This window comes from Danio aesculapii, chromosome 18, assembly GCF_903798145.1.
Source record: "Danio aesculapii chromosome 18, fDanAes4.1, whole genome shotgun sequence".
Classification (NCBI taxonomy): Eukaryota; Metazoa; Chordata; class Actinopteri; order Cypriniformes; family Danionidae; genus Danio; species Danio aesculapii.
The window spans coordinates 29,154,038-29,173,100 of record NC_079452.1 but is presented as its reverse complement, the minus strand read 5'-3'; the positions used below and the strand labels follow the sequence as shown (position 1 = coordinate 29,173,100).

The 19,063-nt window shown below is 38.2% G+C and overlaps 1 protein-coding gene across 3 annotated transcripts in view; it reads left to right on the top strand.

Moving 5' to 3' along the window:
- The window catches only part of fam168a (family with sequence similarity 168 member A), a 95,398-nt gene that overhangs the window by 53,458 nt on the left and 22,877 nt on the right, over window positions 1–19,063 (top strand). For 2 of the 3 annotated variants that reach the window (XM_056477860.1, XM_056477859.1), the window contains 2 exons: window positions 10,820–10,900; window positions 19,030–19,063. The exon at window positions 19,030–19,063 is cut by the window's right edge and continues 92 nt beyond it. In XM_056477860.1, coding sequence (XP_056333835.1) covers window positions 10,820–10,900; window positions 19,030–19,063 — 115 coding nt within the window. The remainder of the gene's footprint in view (window positions 1–10,819; window positions 10,901–19,029) is intronic. The other variant, XM_056477861.1, reaches the window with a different exon arrangement.

Below are 19,063 nucleotides of genomic sequence, written 5' to 3'. Positions count from 1 at the left end.
ATACACTACCAGTTGTAAGAGCAACAAATAATAACTTGACCTCTAGTTGATCATTTGGAAAAGTGACAGAAGCTGGATTTTACAGATGAATCATCTGTTGAACTGTATCTCGATCATCACAAATAATGCAGAAGACCTACTGGAACCCACATGGACCCAAGATTCTCACAGAAATCAGTCAAGTTTGGTAAAGGAAGAATCATGGTTTGGGGTTACATTCAGTATGGGTCTTGCGAGAGATCTGCAGAGTGGATGGCAACATCAACAGCCTGAGGTATCAAGATATTTGTGCTGCCCATTACATTACAAACCACAGGAGAGGGCAAATTCTTCAGCAGGATAGCGCTCCTTCTCATACTTCAGCCTCCACATAAAAGTTCCTGAAAGCAAAGAAGGTCAAGGTGCTCCAGGATTGGCCAGCCCAGTCATCAGACATGAATATTATTAAGCATGTCTGGGGTAAGATGAAGGAGGAGGCATTGAAGATGAATCCAAAGAGTCTTGATGAACTATGGGAGTCCTGCAAGAACGCTTTCTTTGCCGTTCCAGATGACTTTATTAATCAGTGATTTGAGTCATTGCAGAGATGTATGGATGCAGTCCTCCAAGCTCATGATGGAGTCAGACACAACATTCATTCTGTTTCCACTGCAGCATGACTTTATATTCTGTACTGGACATTATTTCTGTTAAGTGACAGGACTTTTGTCTAAGCAAAGTCAGACTTTACTGTCCTAATGATATTATTCAAAATTAAGGCATGATCATATTTTATTTTGCTAAAATAAGCGTAATCTAGAGGCCTTTGCCTTTCATATAAGCCACCTCTCATACCAAACGATCAACTAGAAGTCAAGTCTAAACAACCTTAAGAATGATAAGTATTTTAAAGTGTTTATGGCTATTTGCATTATTATGCTGTTATGTATCATCAGGGCTTGACATAAAAAATTTTGATCACCAGCCACTGTGGCTAGTAGTTTTCCAACATTACTAGCCACTCGCCATTTTCACTAGCCACAATTTTATTGTTGGGAAAATATATTTTATACACATAAATATGACTTTGACATGCTACAATTACTTGATTTAGATTTTGCTTTATCTCCACATGCCTCCTCATGCATTTCACTTCTTGTGTGTCGTGTATGAGCTTGCTCAATAATCATGAGCAGATGGGTCATGGTTTCATAGTATTACAATTAGTTTTTATTTCACATAACTTTCAGAGCCCAAAATGAAGGATTTACCAAATTTATCTCTGACCACACCAAACATAATTAATTATTTCTGAGCCACAAATCAAAACAATGTCAAAACAAGCAAACTATAGCTGTATACTATCCTTTCTTATTTAACAAAACATATGCACAGTAATCTGTCCAGGCTAAAGGTCCCATGCAGATCACCAGTTAACTACACATAAATGGGAAGTTAATCTCCCATTAAAGTAATGTTATTGTAAAAAATGATAATTAAACCATATTAACGCAAAAGAAAGCAGGTAAAAAAACATACCGTGTGATAATGAAAGGATGATCACACACACATGGTTAACGTTAGACCAGGCATGGGCAAACTCGATCCTTGAGGGCCGGTGTCCCTGCAGAGTTTTGCTCAAACACACCTGAACACCCTAATTAGTGTCTTCAAGATCACTAGAAAGCTACAAGCAGGTGTGTTTGATTAGGGTTGGTGCAAAACTATGCAGGGACACCAGTCCTCTAGGATCGAGTTTGCCCATCCCTGCGTTAGACCCATAAATAATCTGTTCAAAGAATGGTTAAAGCGAAAGCAACCTGTGCTGTTTACTAAAAGACAAATCTGGAACTCTTGAAAGCAGCAAGACTGGGGGTGCATGTTCATTACTTTATGTATAGTCTATTTAAAAGAGAATCGATCACATCAGTCGCGTTTCTAGACACAGTTGCTTCACGCTGGGAAACGGGAGTGTGCACACGTTTTAAACAGTCGCGCGCATCACCTCAGCTGTTAGCGCGAGTGATTATCCTCTAATTCGGTATTCACCTGCTTTCTATAGCTCGCGCGAACGTAATTATTTTTGTCGGTCGTGTTGCTTCTCAATTCTAAGATCGCCTTTGCATGCATATTGGACCATCCTTATTGTCGAACCCTGCTTTTAATAATTATTATCCGGGAAAATTATTTTCAACCAGCCATAAGCGGAGAGTGAATAAACTTCAGGGTGAGGCTAATATATGCGCTGCCCTTTAATGCATTTAGAAAGATTTGCGACCGACCAAGAATAGGTTTTAACAAAAGCACCGCCTATCAACAAACACCTATTATATTCAACGCACATTAAATTATTTTATTATCTAACCCACGGATCTACACTACCGTCATTTTATACATTTTTTATTATTATTACTATTATTTAAAAATCGAATTAAAATTATTCTGTTCATCAAGACGGCAATAATTAAATATTTAAAAATTGTTAAACACTTGTTTATTAAATATTTATTACTTACTGTATGCAGTTTCAAATGAAATTATTACTCCTTGTTGCTTTTATTATTATTATTACCAATAATAATCATAATAATAATAATAATTAATATTAGACAGGATGCAGCCCTCACTATTCTTCCGCCCTAGACCACCTAGGTCGCCTCTGGACGTGCCGACCCTTAGAATACGTCATTCTCTTTTTCAAGAGGCCAATCAAAAACCGAACTAGTAATTCAGCAATAAATATTCGACCTTTAAAATGTAAAACTCCAAACGATTGCCTAAACAAGATTGCTACACTATAGGCTAGACTACGTTACAATGAAACTACCAATTTCAGTTAATGCTGAAAACAAGTTAAACCAGTGTAACATATTATTATACCCCTCTCGTAATACTCATTTGTCGTTTTATTACTTTTGTCCTTGACCAGCAAATCAGAATAGTCCGCTGGCCAGCACTTAAGTTAGGTTTTCAGAGCAGCTGCTAATAAACAGCGCTCATCAGTGCATTGTGCGGGGTTGGACAGTTCCATTTCTGTGTGGAGGGGGACTTTAAATTTGATTGACAAACTTACAATAGCTAAAGTGTTCTGTTAATCATCAACATAAAATTACATTCAAATTACGCCTTACACCCGTTACATGTTTTCAATGCATTTTTTTCTGCTATCTCAGACTCTCTGTGGTCTCTGGCCAGGGCGAGGCTAAGCCCTCCCCAGCCTTACACACTCTCCGCCTATGCAACCAGCCAAAGTGGCTAGTGAAAGTGGTTGTTTATCCCGCCACCGGTGAAATCTACCCGCATTTGGCCGGTTGGTGGGTGTTAATGTCAAGTCCTGTGTATCACTATTAATCAGTGGCATAAAATGATCTGAAAAATGGCAATAATATTGCTTATCGCAACAATTTCTGACAATATATTGTACAACAAAAAAATCCTTATCGTGACAGGCCTAGTGTGTGAGAGAGCGTGTGTTTGTTCATGCATGTGTTGTGCGCGTCTGTGCCACTAATGGCAGGTGTTTGTCTGCTGCCATGGCAACCGGTGGCTCATATTTGATGTGCTCTTATTGAAGGGATTCTCTGGGTCAATAGAGACTGTTTACACACACTCATGCACTGTCTCTCTTTTCTCTCTCTCTCACACACACACTCTTTCACACACTCTCTCCCTCTTTCAGTCTTCTTCATTATGTCTTTCTCTCTGCTGTTAGCCAGAGGAAAATGTCATTGCTCATTTACAACGACTGAAGCATGTTAAGAAAATTCCTGAGGAGGATTAAAAATAGCCAGGAAATAGACAGTTGTTGATATACTGTACACTGAGAGGATCAAAGTGTAATAAATGAACTTATAAAGCCAGATCTGATCATTTCCTGAGATGACTTAATATCTTAGATTTGGCATCATTGCCTGGATATCATCTTAAATGATATTCGATAAATGAATTAATGTCACATGATAAATGCTGCCTCCTAGTTATGATTGCATTTCTTAAATGAAATTTAAACTAATTAAAAGGACCTAGAATTAAAACCAACACGGGCTCATTGTGAAAGCTTACCCTCATATACATTTCTGGAGAGTTGCAAATTTATATAGCCAGAGCTACGTATGGCTGCATTTCATCTTTAAAATGAATGCTACAGTGCGGTACGCCGACGGCTTCTGTTTCTTTAATCAGCTGACCGATTACAGGATGATTTTTGCAGTGAATTATAATTAGAAACAACTTTCATCACAATCCTATGGACTGAATTCCCGCGGCCGCCATTTTAAACAGCGAAATCGAGGCTGCGGTGGTAAGATACCCGGAAGTATCGCCTGAGTCACACAGGAATGTTGTGTACCTGGCTGTATATCTTATCAGCGAAGAGAAAGTGACACAAATTTATACTTTCACCGCCTTCCGAGTGACTCAAAGGTTCGTTCTGAATGAAAATATAAAGGGATATCAGAGCTCATTTTCAGCTGAGTTAAGCGAAATGACACTAGTTAGCTAACGTTTTCTTTCCCAAACACACGTTTTAGATGCCATTCATCAAACTCAAGTTAATAAACTGAATCTTTCACCACATTAGACATGTCATGATACTGAATTTCGGTGCAAAAAAAAAGTACATTCCGCGTTAACATTTAAGGCACTGTGGATGGCGTTTTTAAACAGCGATGATTTGCAATTGTGTTCACGTGCTCAACAGAAATGACTGTGATTGACCGTGAAGGTCATCAGTTCACCGCACTTCACCGATGTTTACCGAGCACAAACACAGACGAGCAATCCGCTGATTTAAAACGCTCTAATGTCTGTGTATCTGTGTTTGTACTCGTTGGAGAGCGGTGAACTGATGACCTTCATAGCCAATCACAGTCATTTCTGTTAAGCACTGGTGAATGCTATGGCTAATCAGTGGCGTTCCCGCTTAAATGTTAGCGGGAATTGTGCGTTTTCAAAACTTCAGTAACGGGACAACACTTTTAACGACAACTTGAATGTGTGCTACAGAGGACTGCACTGTTTTATCGCTCACCAGGTTACATAGACTGAACCAGGGAAGCGTCCCCATGGTGTTTACCTGCTACCATAAACTAAAGCCTAGGAGGTCACTTGGACGTATTACTCTGAAAGAGATTGTGATGTTGTTTGATGCCTAATATGCTTTTAATTGTTTAAAATTAGCTGAACTGAATTATATTAAAGTGATGTTTACACCATATCTGCATTTTGAAATCGTGGCAACAGCTGGGGGTTTGTAGTACACAGCATGTTGGTGCAATGTTTGCAGTGCTGATCCTATACTTCCGGGTTTCTTCCCACCACAGCCTCGCTTTCGTGTTTTAAAATGGCGGCCGTGTGAAATAAGCTTATTTAGTATACACACACACACATTATTAGCATGAGTGTTTACGGATTTATTCATTCAATTACCTTCGGTTTAGTCCCTTATGTATCAGGGGTCGCCACAGCGGAATGAGCCGCCAACTATTCCAGCATATGTTTTACACAGCGGATGCCCTTCCAGTTGCAACCCAATGCTGGGAAACACCCATACACTCTCATTCTCTCACACACACACACACACACATTTATACACTATGACCAATTTAGCTTATTCAATTCACCTATAGCACGTGTGTTTGGGACCTGCTGTAAGGCGACAGTGCTAACCAATGAGCCACCATGCCGTTCCCATTTACGGATTTATTTTAAATACTAAATTAAAAAATGTGAAGACAAAAAATTATAATTTATACTGTTGTCATTCTGTTTCCATTTAGTCCTATTTGGGATGTGGACATTTTACTTCTAAAGGCAAAATAAATTACTATTTAAGCGGATTTTCTTACCTTTCTTGCTTTATTGTTAGTGATTTATCAGTGCAGCTCACAATTATGTTGTTTTTCTTGCTTTTTTACATAATAGAACGCCAAATGGCTGTTTCAGTTATTATTTTAGGTTAATTTATTTCTAAAATCGTGAGCTTTATTAATAATGTGCATATCAAAATATCGTGTAAGTGAATAAAAACAACAAAGAATTAAAAATGATATTAAAAACAGATTTAAAATCACTGATTGTTTCACACCAGCTTCATGTTAATAAAATTTTACTTATCAAAAATAAACATAATTCTGCAAAGTATGATATAAGCATATTATACTTTCTCGTGTTTCAGCAAATGGAATGATTTTTGGTCACAAATCTTTTTTTTTGACACATATTTTGGGAAAATGCTTTGTAATTTTTCAAAAACTCAATGCACTCAAAATGGACTACCCTTTCATTATGTTGGGGCTGTTTTTGCCCCATTGAGTTCCATTATAATGACATTTTTTTATTGCAAAGCCATGACCGCATATAAATATGCATTCTTTGACTGTTGGGAAGAGGTCTAATGTGTAATTCTTACTGTTGATCTTCAGTTGGCAGCATTAATCCTTTAGATAGGCCTGTGCAAAAAAGTGTCTAGCTTTTATATGGAGTTCTATGGAGTAAAACAGCAGATTATAGGTGTGTGTGTGTGTGTGTGTGTGTGTGTGTGTGTGTGTGTGTGTGTGTGTGTGTGTGTGTGTGTGCGTGTGCGTGTGTGTGAGTAAATACATTTATTATGTTTCAAGAGTTCACACTTAGCTGATGATTGATTTTAAAGCGTGTTTGGCATGCTGTCCCGGGAGAGAGCCCCGAGCTCATAAGATCCTCGAGCCCAGGGCTCCCTCCTGTTTGTAAGGTGAGAGGGGAGTTTGAGCTCAGGTAGATCTCGAGAACTCCCCTGCTGTAGTAGCTAATGAACAGATAGTGATTGCTCTTAAGAGATAACTACTTACCAGGAGCATGTCTATGGTGCCAATTTAGTCAATTAACTTAAGTTGCATGTTTTTGGACGGTGGGAGGAAACTGAGGAACCCGGGGGAAACCCACGTGAGCAGGGGGAGAACGTGTAATATTCGCACAGAAACATTAGCTGGCTTGATAAGAACTAGAACCAGTGATGTTCTTGCTGTGAGGCAACAGTGCTAACCAATGGGACACCGTGCCACCCATCTAGGAAAGGAGGAGGAGTAGGGGTGGAAGGGGGGATTCTTCAAAACGAAGAGGGCTTGTTATATGGAACTTAGGGTATTTATAGCGGCTTAGGAATCGTCTGATTGGTGAATCATAATCTGGAAAATGCCGGACCATCCGCAAGCAATCATAAGCATGTAATCCTCTCGAAATTAGTTTATAAATAAACTTCACTCTGAGAGCAGAGCTTATTTTGATTTTCTCAGACATATCAAGATAAGTGCGCAAAGGTCTCTCTTACGCTCTCACACACATACACTATACTCCACATAAAAGATTTTTTTGTACTGTAACTGATGATCGGCAATAAAAACAACTAATTTTACCTCCTCTCAACAGGGAAAACCAGCAACAATGTAGAATGCATGATTATATGATCATCACTTTGCATTCAAAAAATGTCATTATAATGGAATTCAATAGGGCAAAAACAGCCCCGAACATAATGAAAGGGTAGTCAATTTTGAGTGCATTTTTGAGTTTTTAAAAAAATACAAAGCATTTTCCCAAAATATGTGTCAAAATAAGATTTGTCAGCAAAAATCCTTCCATTTGCTGAAACACAGAGAAAGTATTGTGGACAAATTATGATTCAAATTCAGCCCAGAGTGGATGAAAACCTCCCCAATGGCACACAAGGGTTATTAAAGACATCCCTCTTGCATGTTCAGACTTGCAGACTGCTATCCCATGATGCCCTGTCGGTCTGTCAGCTGGTGCTGTTCAGTATGGGAGCAGTGCGCTGGGTTTCACACTCATCCGACTGTGTCTTATTGAGACAGACGAGTCGTAATGGAGACCATCTGTGCTCATTCTGTTCAATCAGGAGCTCACCTCGCTCTCTCTCCAGCTCGCTTTGTCCTTTTCTTACCACAGCACAGGTCAGAGAGAGCCATTGGAATAAGTATATCTGGAAAAAATTGTTACTACTGAATTCTTTATTTAAAGGTGCAGGAGGTGAAAATGCTAACTGATTAGCATAATATCTTTGAAACACAGTCCCTCCCCTTCAGTCCGAAGCCACGCCTCCTGAAACACGAATGCGCACCTTAAAGATGACAGAAACACACTAGATCATGTCATTCGTCAGTTGGAAAACTTGATAGTACTTTATAACACTACAATTCTGAATGAAAAACTGTTTTACATCTAGCACGCTTTCAGTTGTGTAGCAAGCAAAACTTGTCATAATGTGCAATATTTCATGCATGCAAGGATCGTTGGTCTCACTCTCTCACGTGCTTTGTCCTGAAGTGACTACTGTATGCTTAGATGGTTGGCTGGCAGTGTGCAGGAGTTACGCTTACAGTATCACTGAGCCATCCTTACATGCTATTTCAGAGCGAATATTCAGAGTATCATGGTAAACAATATAAGGAGCGCGTCACAGGTTATCATTGTTCAAAAATGAATCAGTGTGAATATAAAAGCAACTTTACCTCAACTCTAAGGCAGAATAACACTATTTACTTCTGTTTTGTTGTTGAACTAAATAAAAAATCTACTTTATCGATGCTGTAAAAGGTATCTTATGAAACTGAAAATAGTCCCATCCATCCATCCATCCATACATCGGCGGAAGATTTCAGTGGCTGAACAACACTTCTGTGCATATAACCCATTCGTAACAGCACAATCTACATCAGCTTTTTGGGGACTAAAACATTACTTGTCTTAAAGAAATACTTCAGCCATGGTGTCATCCTTCTTCCAGTGTGCAAAACTAACTCCAATATTGATTCAGGATTTTAAAAAGTTTTGATTCAGCATTTGATTTTACCGCTGTGTCTCGTGTGCACATGAACGCATGCATGCACCAATGGCGGATGTGCGTGAACAGATGTTTGGGCTACTTATCAGAATTATGGGAGATGTCGGCCCAGTAATTTTTAATTGCATAAAAAAGATTTGTTTTATGCCTCAACCAGAATATAAATATACATAAAAACACATTTAGATAACTTACCTTAATCAGTACTATTGAAATGTGAAGAGACTTTCAACCAGCACAGCACAAAATGTTTCTGAAGACAATCACATGCTGCACCTTTAAGGCTTTTCTGACTGGAAATGGATATTCAGCTAAATTATATAGGCAAGAGAAAAATATGGTGTTGATATAAAATATTATATGATTATTGTATTAAAATATTGTATGATTACAATCAAACCCCATAGACTCTGATTACATTTGGGCACCTTTTCTCATATTATTCACTTAGTATATAGGATGGATTACATGTCTAAATTGTATACAGTTTATAGTATAATATAATAATATATTTGATAAAGAGGCAACATGGTGGCTCAGTGGTTAGCACTTTCGCCTCACAGCAAGAAGATCTCTGGTTCAAGTCCCAGCTTTGCCAGTTGGTGTTTTTGTGCGGAGTTTGCATGTTCTCCGCATGTTGGCGTGAAGTTCCTGCTCCTGGTTTCCCCCACAGTCCAAACACATGTGCCATGTGAACTGAATAAACTAAAATGGCCGTAGTCGATGAGTGTGTGTGTGAGAGTGTATGGGTGTCCCTCAGTACTGGTTTGCAGCTGGAAGGCCATCCGCTTTGTAAAACATATGCTGGATAAGTTGGCGGTTCATTCCGCTGTGGCAACCACTGATGAATAAAGGGACTAAGCCTAAGGAAAATGAATGAATATTTGATAAATGTTTCAAAATGTAATACAAAGAATGAATCATAATATTAACAATAGCATTCATGTATGTGTATATATATATATATATATATATATATATATATATATATATATATATATATATATATATACACACAGTTGAAGTAATATTAGCCCCCTGTTTATTTTTTCCCCCAATTTGTTTAATGGAGAGATTTTTTTTCAACACATTTCTAAACATAATAGTTTTAATAACTCATTTCTAATAACTGATTTATTTATCTTTTACTATTTACATTTACAGTTGAAGTCAGAATTATTAGTTAATATTATATTTAGTTAATATAATTATTACTTTCTCCAGAAGAAAAAATATTATCAGACATACTGTGAAAAATCTCTTGCTCTGTTCAACATCATTTGGGAAATATTTAAAAAAAGGAAAAAAACTTCTAAAGGGCTAATAATTCTGACTTCAACTGTGTGTGTGTGTGTGTGCGTGCGTGCGTGCGTGCGTGTGTGTGTGTGTAATTACTATATATTAAAACAGAGTATGTTTATAAGAGTATATAATAGAGTATGTTAAATAATACAATTACTGTGTATTCATTAATGTGTTTGTCCTATATGTTTTTCATTATCTTATATATCTTTTATATATTAATCTGTCTGTTTTATTTCTTTCTATTTTTTATTTCTACATTTTTTTTATTAGTAATGAATTCATTCATTTATTTTATTTTAATATAGGCATTCATAGCGTAACACAAATTATATTTCAAATAAATGCTTTGAACTTCCTTTGCCCAAATTGTTTTCAACTTTGATAATAACAAAAAATGTTTCTAGACCAGCGTTTTAGCATATTAAAATAATTTCTGAAGGATTTGATGTTACACTAAGATGCTGAAAATGTTGCTTTGCATCATGGAAACAACATTATTTTAAAATATATTTGAATTGAAAACAATTACTTTAAATTGTTATAAACTTTCATAGTATTGCTATTTTCTATAAGCAAGCATAAGTCATATAATCAGAAGTGTACTTGAGTACAGTTGAATTTCGATGCTCATTTTGATGTTGTGTTGATTTTAATCATGTTGTAGTGTCATTTCTAATGTTGGTGTCTTTTGCGTGTGTTCAGGTTATCCCGGAGGTTATCCTACGACTGCCCCGGCCTACACAGCCAACCTCTATCAGACAGGTAGCCCAGGATACCCACCAGGTGTGTGTACGCACTCTCACGCACTCTTTCCAGAGCTATACACACACACACATTAGAAAAACTGTATGACTGACCATGATCCATTAACACCACCAACACACACACATACAGACACACACACTTCCTAATGCATTGTAGTGTCATTTTGGTTTGATGACTGTAAAATGTGAAACAGCAAAACACTGTAATGCAGTGCCTGTTTCAGGACCTGGAAGAATATATACAATAAGGCCCAATCCCAATTCTAACCCTTAGCTCTTCCACTTTACCCAATTCTCTTTAGTTTTAGGTCTTTGTGTAAGGGAAAGGGCTTTTCAAAGCGAGATTTTTCAGGACCACGCTACAAATGAAGGGGTTTGAGAGATTTCCCTGAAAACACCAACTATAGCAACAACATGGCTGAAAAACTGAGCAAGAAGAACCACAAATTACTTGAAATTAACTACAAACAAGTGTCTGATTTATTACTGTCACAAGGGAATGTGTGGCCAAGAGCCGTGAGATTGGCAACATAGGCTCATTCTGAAAACGTAGCCCTATATACATTTCTGGAGATCGCGAATTATGTAGCCAGAGCTGCCTATGGCTGCCTTTCATCTTTAAAACGAATGCTACGGGGCGGTATGATGCTGTTCCTGTTAGCGCTTACCAGCTGAACGCTTACATCCATATGGACGGCTTTTCAACTGTTAACAGTTTGTCTGGTGGCTCAACTTGTACGTCAGCGGACTTGAAATGCGAATCGAAGTTGACTGTGACAATGGGGTTTGAGTCCGGTGAAGAACAGTTCCAGGAAGCTGGTAAAAAAAAAGCCAAAATATAAATAAACAAGTAAATAACAGAGTGAGAATGCGGTAAAATCTGAAAACGTGGTAAAACTCAGGCTGCAGTAAAGGCTTTTCTTTTTCTGGATTACTTTTGAAAACACTATTGGTTGGGTTTAGGGAAGGGTGGGAGTATTGGTCGGTTGGTCAGTCAGTCAGTCGACAGCGGCCTCTGGTGGATTAACGCGAGAACAGCAGGTGCGAACCGCACTTGCGAGGGAAATTTGAGATCTGAGGTCCGTTCTTCATATGTGGATTATTAAATTAGCTGGATTTGATTATTGACCATTTGATCCAGGATCTTTTCGTTCTTCAAAACTCATCCGAGAGTTGTTGTCATAGCAACAGGTCTGGTAGCTCAAACCTGCTCGGGAGCAGGTTTATTTCATGTAAACAGGATTAGATCAGGTCATTTCAAGCAAAGGTAATACTGAAAGTATATACCGAATGCTGATATTTTCTTACAGTAGTAACCTATATACACTTGGGAAAATAGTAAAATGGTTTATATATATATAAGTTGAATATATTTATTTTAAAGTTATTAGCATAAACTTAAAAAATATGAAAATAAAACTTATGCAATCTGCACTCCGAAATGAAAGTACTAAAACTGTTATAGGGTGGTTCTTCCCAAGGGGTTCAAAAAGAACATTTATCAATATGGACATTTTAAATACAAACGTGTACTATTTTAAGGTACAGATCCAGCTTTAGTACAATTTGTCTATGATAATAGACAACATGCACAATAATCAACTGTTTGCTTTTTTTGTTTGTTTGTTTGTTTTTGCTTTTTTTTTTAAAGGAATAATAATTTCTGCAGTCATTCACATGTTTAGACAGATTATAACCTATGCCGGTGATTTGATGCTTCGCAAAAGTTTCAGATGCCTTCACCAACATCTAAATGATTTTTTGATGCAAAATTTATTTAAACAGCCATTTATTAAGAAACTTGAATAGGCCTACTATAATAAAGAAAATCGCTCAAAGTAAAACTCAATAAATTGCTAAATACTGCACTGAAAGTGTAAAGCCTGCGGCCCACAACAAATATGGAAAGCTATTGCGTATCATATTTAACAAACCGTTTACTACGTTTACTAGCCCCTCCCCCAGAGAATCCTTAGTCTATACTGATCGATGATTGGCTCCTGTATAGACGAATTACCATGTTTGTAAACATTCATGATGCGCGCACAGTGAGATTGCAGGGAAAAAACGGGACCACTAGCATTTACAGCGAGCGAATGAAATCTGATGCGGTACAGAGTTTGTTGTTGTCTTAGAAATAATTTATATTGATTACATATTATATATATTATTAACATAATGCTTTCAGCGTATTATAACAGCTTGTCACCCAGTGATAAGCACAGTTATTTGGCAAAATTAACGTTAAAGTGAGTGACGATCGTCTGACAGGTCCATTTGCGATAGCACCCTTCCAATAGATATTGGAAAAGACGAAATGGTCAAGCATCCAGCCCGAAATACACAACTATCTCATTGAACCTACCTGATATAAAATGAGAACTTGCAGAGCACTGCAAGTCCTCACTCCATTCAGCTCCCTTTTAAGCCAAAGACGTCTGCAGTTGGCATTAAAAGCAGTGTGGTTTACGGTAAAAGTTAAGTTTTCCATTTTTGGACTTTGGACTCGAATTTGGCATCCTGCCGCACAACACGACATGCTTGCTATTGCAACCGGTCTCTTTTTGCAAATGGGAACCCATGTGACATCATGTGTGATGTAGGTTGGTAATTCCTCTAATAGAAGGCTTGGCTTTGTTTGCCATATTGACTGTTACACTTTTCCCCATTCAAAACTATACAAGTCACATGTCTCGTGTAATCTTGATTCGTTATCTTTCACACCTTTTTTCTAGGGCCAAGGTGAATGTGAAGGGGTAGAGGTATGACAGAATTGGTATTGGGCCTAAATCCTTGAAATTTGTATTCATATCACTCAAAAGCTACTCATGAGACACTGATTGGGATTTGTGCAGTTGTGAGTTGCTACCTGAAATGAGTTTGGTCAAAAAATCTGCTTGTGCTTTATTTCTCATGATGTTTTGGAGTTTAAAAGCTGTTTGCAGTTGTACATCTGCATTATTTGAGTGTGAAAGTGTTTAGAGAAAGCAGATGTGATGAGGATGAGTGATGTAGAAGCTTGGTTTGATGTGCAGATAATATCCCATTAGTGCTAGCAAGCTTGTTTGAGTCAGCTGTGTTTTAGCAAGTTGTCGTAAAATAAAAATCAAATAACCTGGAGTTGTGCTGCCTGCAAGCAGACATTTGGATGGTTTTTGGGTGAGGGTGTAAATGATGCTGGAGTTTGTTTGTTTGTTTGTTTGTTTGTTTGGGCTGGGTCCCTGAACAGACGCTGGTATAATTTGGTCTGTAATGGTAGAATATGACCAGCCACCTGCCACTCTCAGATGCTTCTCCAGGCTTTGTTCTTAGACCACAGATCAAGTTGCTATTGATAATTTTGCTGTTGAAATCACTGTTTTCAATACTTGAATTTATTCAAAATTTTATTATGATGTCTAGTTGCTGGCTTGCTATGATCTCAGATATCATAACTTTGTGTAGTTTCCACTTAAAGTTGCTGTATGTACATTTTTGACTCATAAAAATACGGTAATATGATTGCAGATATTTAGGAATCATGCCAAGTGAACAATGTTGTTTATCTAAAAAAAACGATACTAAAGTCAGTTATTCTCCTTTAAAATGTGCGTTCAGTGTCAGAATGTCTGTCTTTGTTTTGTACTCTATAACCAGCCCACTGCCAGTTTAGCCAATTATATTTTAGCATTCCATACATGCTAAGTGACTGAGATTTGTTGGTTTGCACTGAGTCACGCTTCTAACTTTCCTTTTCAAACTATATGTCATTCATTAATTTTCCTTTGGCTTAGTCTTTATTTTAGAGGTCGCCACAGCGGAATGAACCGTCAACTATTCCGGCATATGTTTTACACAGCGGATGGCCATTCCAGCCGCAACCCAGTTCTGGGAAACACCCATACACACTCATTCACACACACACTCATACACTACAGCCAATTTAGTTTATTCAATTCACCTATAGCGCATGTGTTTGCACTGTGGGGGAAACTGGAGCACCCGAAAGAAACCCACACCAACATGGGGAGAACAGAAATGGCCCAGCCGGGACTCGAACCAGCGACAGTGCTAACCACTGAGCCACCGTGCCACCCTCAAATTGTATGATTGCTAGTTATTTTATTAAATGTCATGTAAAATGCTATTGTAACTCACACTGGCAGCATTTAACACTGAATGAAGCCCATTATCAGTACCTGAGGTGATCATTGTCAGAGTAGTTTATGCTGTTGTTCAGCCATGATACAGTATGTCACAGAAAAAAAAGCATTTCTAAAATAGAAATTTCTGGTGTTGCTGTCATGGATGATCAGAATCAGTTTTATTGCCAAGTGTGCTTCACACACACAAGGAATTTGTTTTGGCTACAGAAGCTTCCAGTGTACATAAAGTGACAACACATATAAATATGGAAAAAAGAAATACTATGAACATTAAACAGAGATGCAGTCAAAAAAATCTGGATGTTGAATTTTGTGAACAGATTTGGTATTAATATACAGGTTATAAGGTGGTGTGTACAAGTGTGTATGAGAAAGTAGTGCATTGTATATTGATATAAGGTGCTGTGTACAAGTGTGTATGAGAAAGTAGTGCACGTTTATTGCACAGTAGGGGAATATTTAACTGTTCATGAGGTAGATGGCCTGAGGAAAGAAACTTTTCCTGTGTCTGGCTGTTTTTGTGCTTGGTGCTCTGAAGCGCCGACCAGACGATTATCAGATGATCACGACAACATGAAAAATATTCGTTTATAGGCTGTTGTTGTGTGTAGTTAGGACAAATTGTAGGCTTGATAGTCAAGCATGCTCACTCCTGTTGGTGTCATCAACCTGGAAACCCACGTTTGCATAGAGTCATTGGAGGAGGAGGTGAAAAAAAAATCCTCCAGTGTTTTGAATTTGGACTGCAATACCTAGTTCAACCACTAGTTGTCAATCGCACATACTACACTTTTAAATGTAGTACTTAATATTTAATACTTCTGCGCCAAGTGCGCTGTCGCAAAATATCCTTCACTGTACCCTGACATGCACCTCTCAAAAAAAGTAATGACATGTCACGGTTGCATGTGATTGACTAATTTATTGCTCCAGGGTCACATATGCTCAGAAAAAAAATGAATATAAAAAGGAACATTGTAATTTGACGTTCATTTCAAGCGGTTTTACTTTTTTTAGATGCTTGAAAAACGTTCCTCATCTCTGAGCAATTGATCTTGAAGAGAATTTTTCCCACAGTGTGATCATTTCATCATCAGCTTATCAGAATCCCTCAGGCGTGTGTGTAGGAGTGAGTACTGCGCTCATGTGATGTGTTGTGTGAGTTGTCTATGCGGCACTCGGATGCCTTTATTGTGTCATTCCAGCAGTCTCTCTCTCTCTCTATCTCTCTCTGTGTGTGTGTTTGGAAAGCATCTCATAGTTTCACAGCATTGCCCCCTTGTGGGTAGAAAGGCTCATGGATTCATCTGATGTAATTTACAGTTATCTTCAAGTAATTCTGGGTGATGTTTAGGGCAATAGTTCATGATCTCCCTTTGAGGGTTTTGAACCTACAAAGTTCCTTTAACCTCTATCTTAACTAGGCCTGCGTGACACTGAAAAAATATGTGATATGTGATTATTGTTATTAAATGTTGCGATAATGATATTTATCACTATATAATGATATATAACTAACTAGAAGCTATTTGTATGCTTATTTATAGCTTATGTAATGATCATAATGAAATAAACAGCTAATTAAATAAAAAATTTAATGTCAAGATGCAAACATTCATTCATTTTCCTTCAGCTTAGTCTCTTTATCAGAGGTCACCACAGCAGAATGAACCGCCAACTATTCCAGCATATGTTTTACGCAGCGGATTTCCTTGCAGCCGCAACCCAGTACTGGGGAAACACCCATACACTCTCATACACTATGGACAATTTTGTTTGCCCAATTCACCTATTGCACATGTGTTTGGACTGTGGGGGAAATCAGAGCACCCAGAGGAAACCCAGCATGGGGAGAGCATGCAAACTCCAAACTGGCCCAACTGGGACTTGAACCAGCAACCTTCTTGCTGTGAGGTAACAGTGCTAACCACTGAGCCACCGTGCCACCCACTACATACAACAAAATTACCACAAATTGTGAGAGAATGCAAAAGCACTGAAACAGGCTATATTTTACCCCGCATTAAGATAATCCAACGGAGAGGGTGGATAAACTTTTGGTAACCCGACTGGAAAGCATAATATTCCCATTCTCAATTCATTCATTTTCCTTCAGCTTAGTCCCTTTATTCATCAGGGTTTACCTCAGCGGAATGAACCGCCAACTTATCCAGCATTTGTTTTACACAGAGGATGTCCTTCCAGCTGCAACCCAGTGCTGAAAAACATCCATAAACACTCAAACACTACAGCCAATTTAGTTTATTCAATTCCCCTATACCGCATGTGTTTGGACTGTGGGGGGAAACCGGAGCACCCGGAGGAAACCCACACAAACACGGGGAGAACATGCAGACTCCACACAGAAATGCCAACTGGCTCAGCCGGGACTTGAACCAGCGACCTTCTTGCTGTGAGGCAACAGTGCTAACCACTGAGCCACCGTGTCGCCCCATCATTAAATTCATTCAGTCGTTTTCTTTTCGGCTTAGTCCCTTTATTAATCTGGGGTCGCCACAGCGGAATGAACCGCCAACTTATCCAGCATGTGTTTCACACAGCGGATGCCCTTCCAGCTGCAACCCAGCACAGGAAAACACCCATACACAGCATTAAATTGTAAATACATGTTTTTATATGTTTATATTACTTATACCCTTGTTATTTGCACAGGTTAGATGCTACCTGCTCTGCCTTGTACTTTGCACAATAACAATAAAGTTGAATCAAATCTAAATGGACCCTTTTGACTAAAAAAAGACATTTTTTAACGCTTATCAGCATCTTATATCCTATATCCTCCTAGGGCTTCAGTGTCCACATACATGGACAGCACATTTGAGCTCTTAAATGGCTATTTAAAATACTTTCAATGTTTTATATTTTGTTACAGACATACAGTGTCATCCTGCAACTGTTTTGCAGCGTATGAAATGTCCGAAACACTATTTTTAACTGTCCAAAATGGGGGAAAAAATTGTTTTTACTCTCTGATAGTCAAAGCAAGTGCAAAAAAAAAAAATCGATGTTAAATATGCATTAAAAAAACATTCAGGTTTTTGTACAATTTACATTGTTTTATGTAAATTCGGACACGAGTCCACATATATGGACATAATTTTTCTTTAAAAGTACATCAAATCTCAAGATGATACTTTTTTTTTTTAATAATAATTTTTATTTGAATTAGGTTCCAAAAAGCGGCGCAATAGCCTAGTGGTTAGCGCACTGACATATGGTGCAATATCGCTTAAGGGCATCCTGCCGTCCCTACCCCCTCTTTCTCTCTCCCACTTGGCTCCCTGTCTGAAATACTCTCCTATCAATTTAATAAAGGCCAAAAATAAATCTTAAAAAAAACACCTTGGGCCTTAAGAGGTTAAAGTTTAATATATAGATTTTGGATATATTGAAATATGTATTTACATATGTATTATATCATCCTAACATCAAATTAAAAGAACTAATTACAGATTATGTGAGATGTTTCTAATGCAGTGTCTATGAAAGCAGGACAGTAAATCTGACATTATTCTCCCTTCTGTCTGCCATTATCAGTCTCAGTTACTTTTTCTGAAAGTCTTGATAACGCCCATGGGCGTAGCAGACATTTTAAAAGTGGGGGGGGACGGCTGTATGAGATCATGCGTTCATATAATTATTAATCACCTGTTGCTAAATGGTCTGTCTCTAAAAGTGAGGTGGACAAAGGTGCGCTCTAAGTTTACCATCTTTGACCACTTCCACTGCTGAGAAACCCGTAAACGTGAAAAGTGTACATTCAGCAGAAACATCCTGCTGTAGAATTATGGGTAGTGTAGGCCATTCTGAACTCTGTGCTTTCTGCGGTAGAGTAGCGTTTTGACTTCAGGAGCCTTTGTCTTGCAGTGGTTTCAGACAGAAGGATCTGTGAGAGGAAGACAGCAGTGTTTGCAGTGAGGCGACGGTTGTGACACTTGTGTGTGTGTAACCCTTCTTGTGTTGTTGTGTTTGTTTGGGACAGTGCTGCTGGTGAAGCAGGCCTGGCCCCAGACGGC